Genomic DNA, 1,656 nt, shown 5'->3' with positions numbered 1-1,656 from the left:
GTGTGTGTGTGTGTGTGTGTGTGTGTGTGTGTGTGTGTGTGTAACTATCGGCGTCCCGTAGCACGCGGTAATGCTACCTATGACTTCATTCCTGCCGACTCTATCGTGGTCCATGGCGCTCACGAGAAGTGCCGTGTCTCTTATCTTATCAGCTGACACGATGAACAAGAACGACTCGTTGAACACCGGGTGCAGCGTCACGCGCTTCACCAGCGTCTTTTTCTTCTCCAACTTCTTGCCGTTCTGCACCAGCCATATCTTCACGTACGGATCTGCGAAGGTCGCGCATTGAGAATGTTAATTAAACTTATGCGTGGTACGATAACTTCGCACGTGTAGGCCTATTTGTGAGAGTTCCCATAGAAGATCTCGTGTACACGATATGAACGTCGCCCGCGTGCGAACAAAGGCATGAAATAGTTTACACTGACTGAAAAGTAGACTACCCAGAAGGAGTGCTAACTAACCCATTATTTTTGGCATCACAGCCGTTCTAGTCGATTCATTGTTAGTCTCGTAGAAGAATGCTCAATTACGCGTGTCATGTACATGTACGTTGAGCGTTTTCGTCGTCGTCGTCGTTGTTGTTGTTGTTGTTGTTGTTGTTGTTGTTGCAAGCTGTTGTATGCGTGCACAATATTCAGTACCATTTGCGAGAACTGCACGTTGCGTTTCTCTCTATACCTGACGCTGAGGTTGTTGTTGTTGTTGTTGTTGAAAGCTGTTGTATGCGTGCACAATATTCAGTACCATTTGCGAGAACTGCACGTTGCGTTTCTCTCTATACCTGACGCTGAGGTATCACAGGCATTATAACAAGCTCTCGAACACGCTTACAGAACTCGATGCAGAAACCTGTGAATCACACAGCTGGCACACGTGTTGCACGCGTTGCCGCTCACTGTTTGCGAACAGCTGCTGCCTACCTTTTGCTGATTTTCAAATGAATTTCGCCAATCAACGTAACACAACGGGCGACATAACGAGCATAATGGTAATATTGAGCACGCGTTTGTGACGTAAATGCATAACAATAAGCTACTAATTAACCGTCACGCATGTTAGATATCCACACCATAGTTTTTACATACCTGATGTTTTGGTCCCTGAGAAGTTAAAAAAGTCTTTGCCTTTGAGATTCTTTCCCTTTAAAACAGTAACGACCAGTTTGCTAGAGACCGGGTGGTAGCAAAGTGACATCAATAACTCTCCTGTCTTCTCCTTCGAAATCGAAAAACAAGCAACAATTAAAACGAGACAATTCATAGTTAAAATCGTCTTCAACACGACTCTGCACGTGACAGGTGCTGTCGCATCGCTGTTTCAGATGTCTCAAATTTATATATTGTACTAATGATGCAAATATCGCGCAATTATATTGTTCGATGTTCATGTACACGTAGAGATCGATAGAACGTAGAACGCAGAAATACACGCAGAAATAGATACAGAAACGACACAAACAGGTAATATCAAATGCGAAGTATGAATCAATGACGATATATAATTATATATATATATATATAAGGATCATACGAGCCCGTGTATGTTTGTTCGTAATCCAAAAACAGAACGGTACTCGAGCTTATGCGTAATGAAAAGTCTAGTTAGTAAAATCCATATATATATATATATATATATATATATATATATATA

General features: G+C 42.1%; 1 protein-coding gene across 1 annotated transcript; it reads right to left on the bottom strand.

Annotated features, from left to right (window-relative positions):
- Nucleotides 1–77: 77 nt before the first annotated feature.
- LOC106820376 (synaptotagmin-7-like) lies at nucleotides 78–1,221 on the bottom strand (the record flags this gene model as incomplete). Its single annotated transcript, XM_014824900.1, has 2 exons — nucleotides 78–272; nucleotides 1,092–1,221. Coding segments are annotated over 2 exons (325 nt in total), but the record flags the coding sequence as incomplete, so codon positions are not given.
- Nucleotides 1,222–1,656: the final 435 nt, after the last annotated feature.

The sequence above is a fragment of the Priapulus caudatus genome, unplaced genomic scaffold, assembly GCF_000485595.1.
Source record: "Priapulus caudatus unplaced genomic scaffold, Priapulus_caudatus-5.0.1 Scaffold12404, whole genome shotgun sequence".
Taxonomy (NCBI): Eukaryota; Metazoa; Priapulida; class Priapulimorpha; order Priapulimorphida; family Priapulidae; genus Priapulus; species Priapulus caudatus.
The sequence above is the reverse complement of the archived record's forward strand: the minus strand, read 5'-3'. Positions and strand labels throughout refer to the sequence as shown.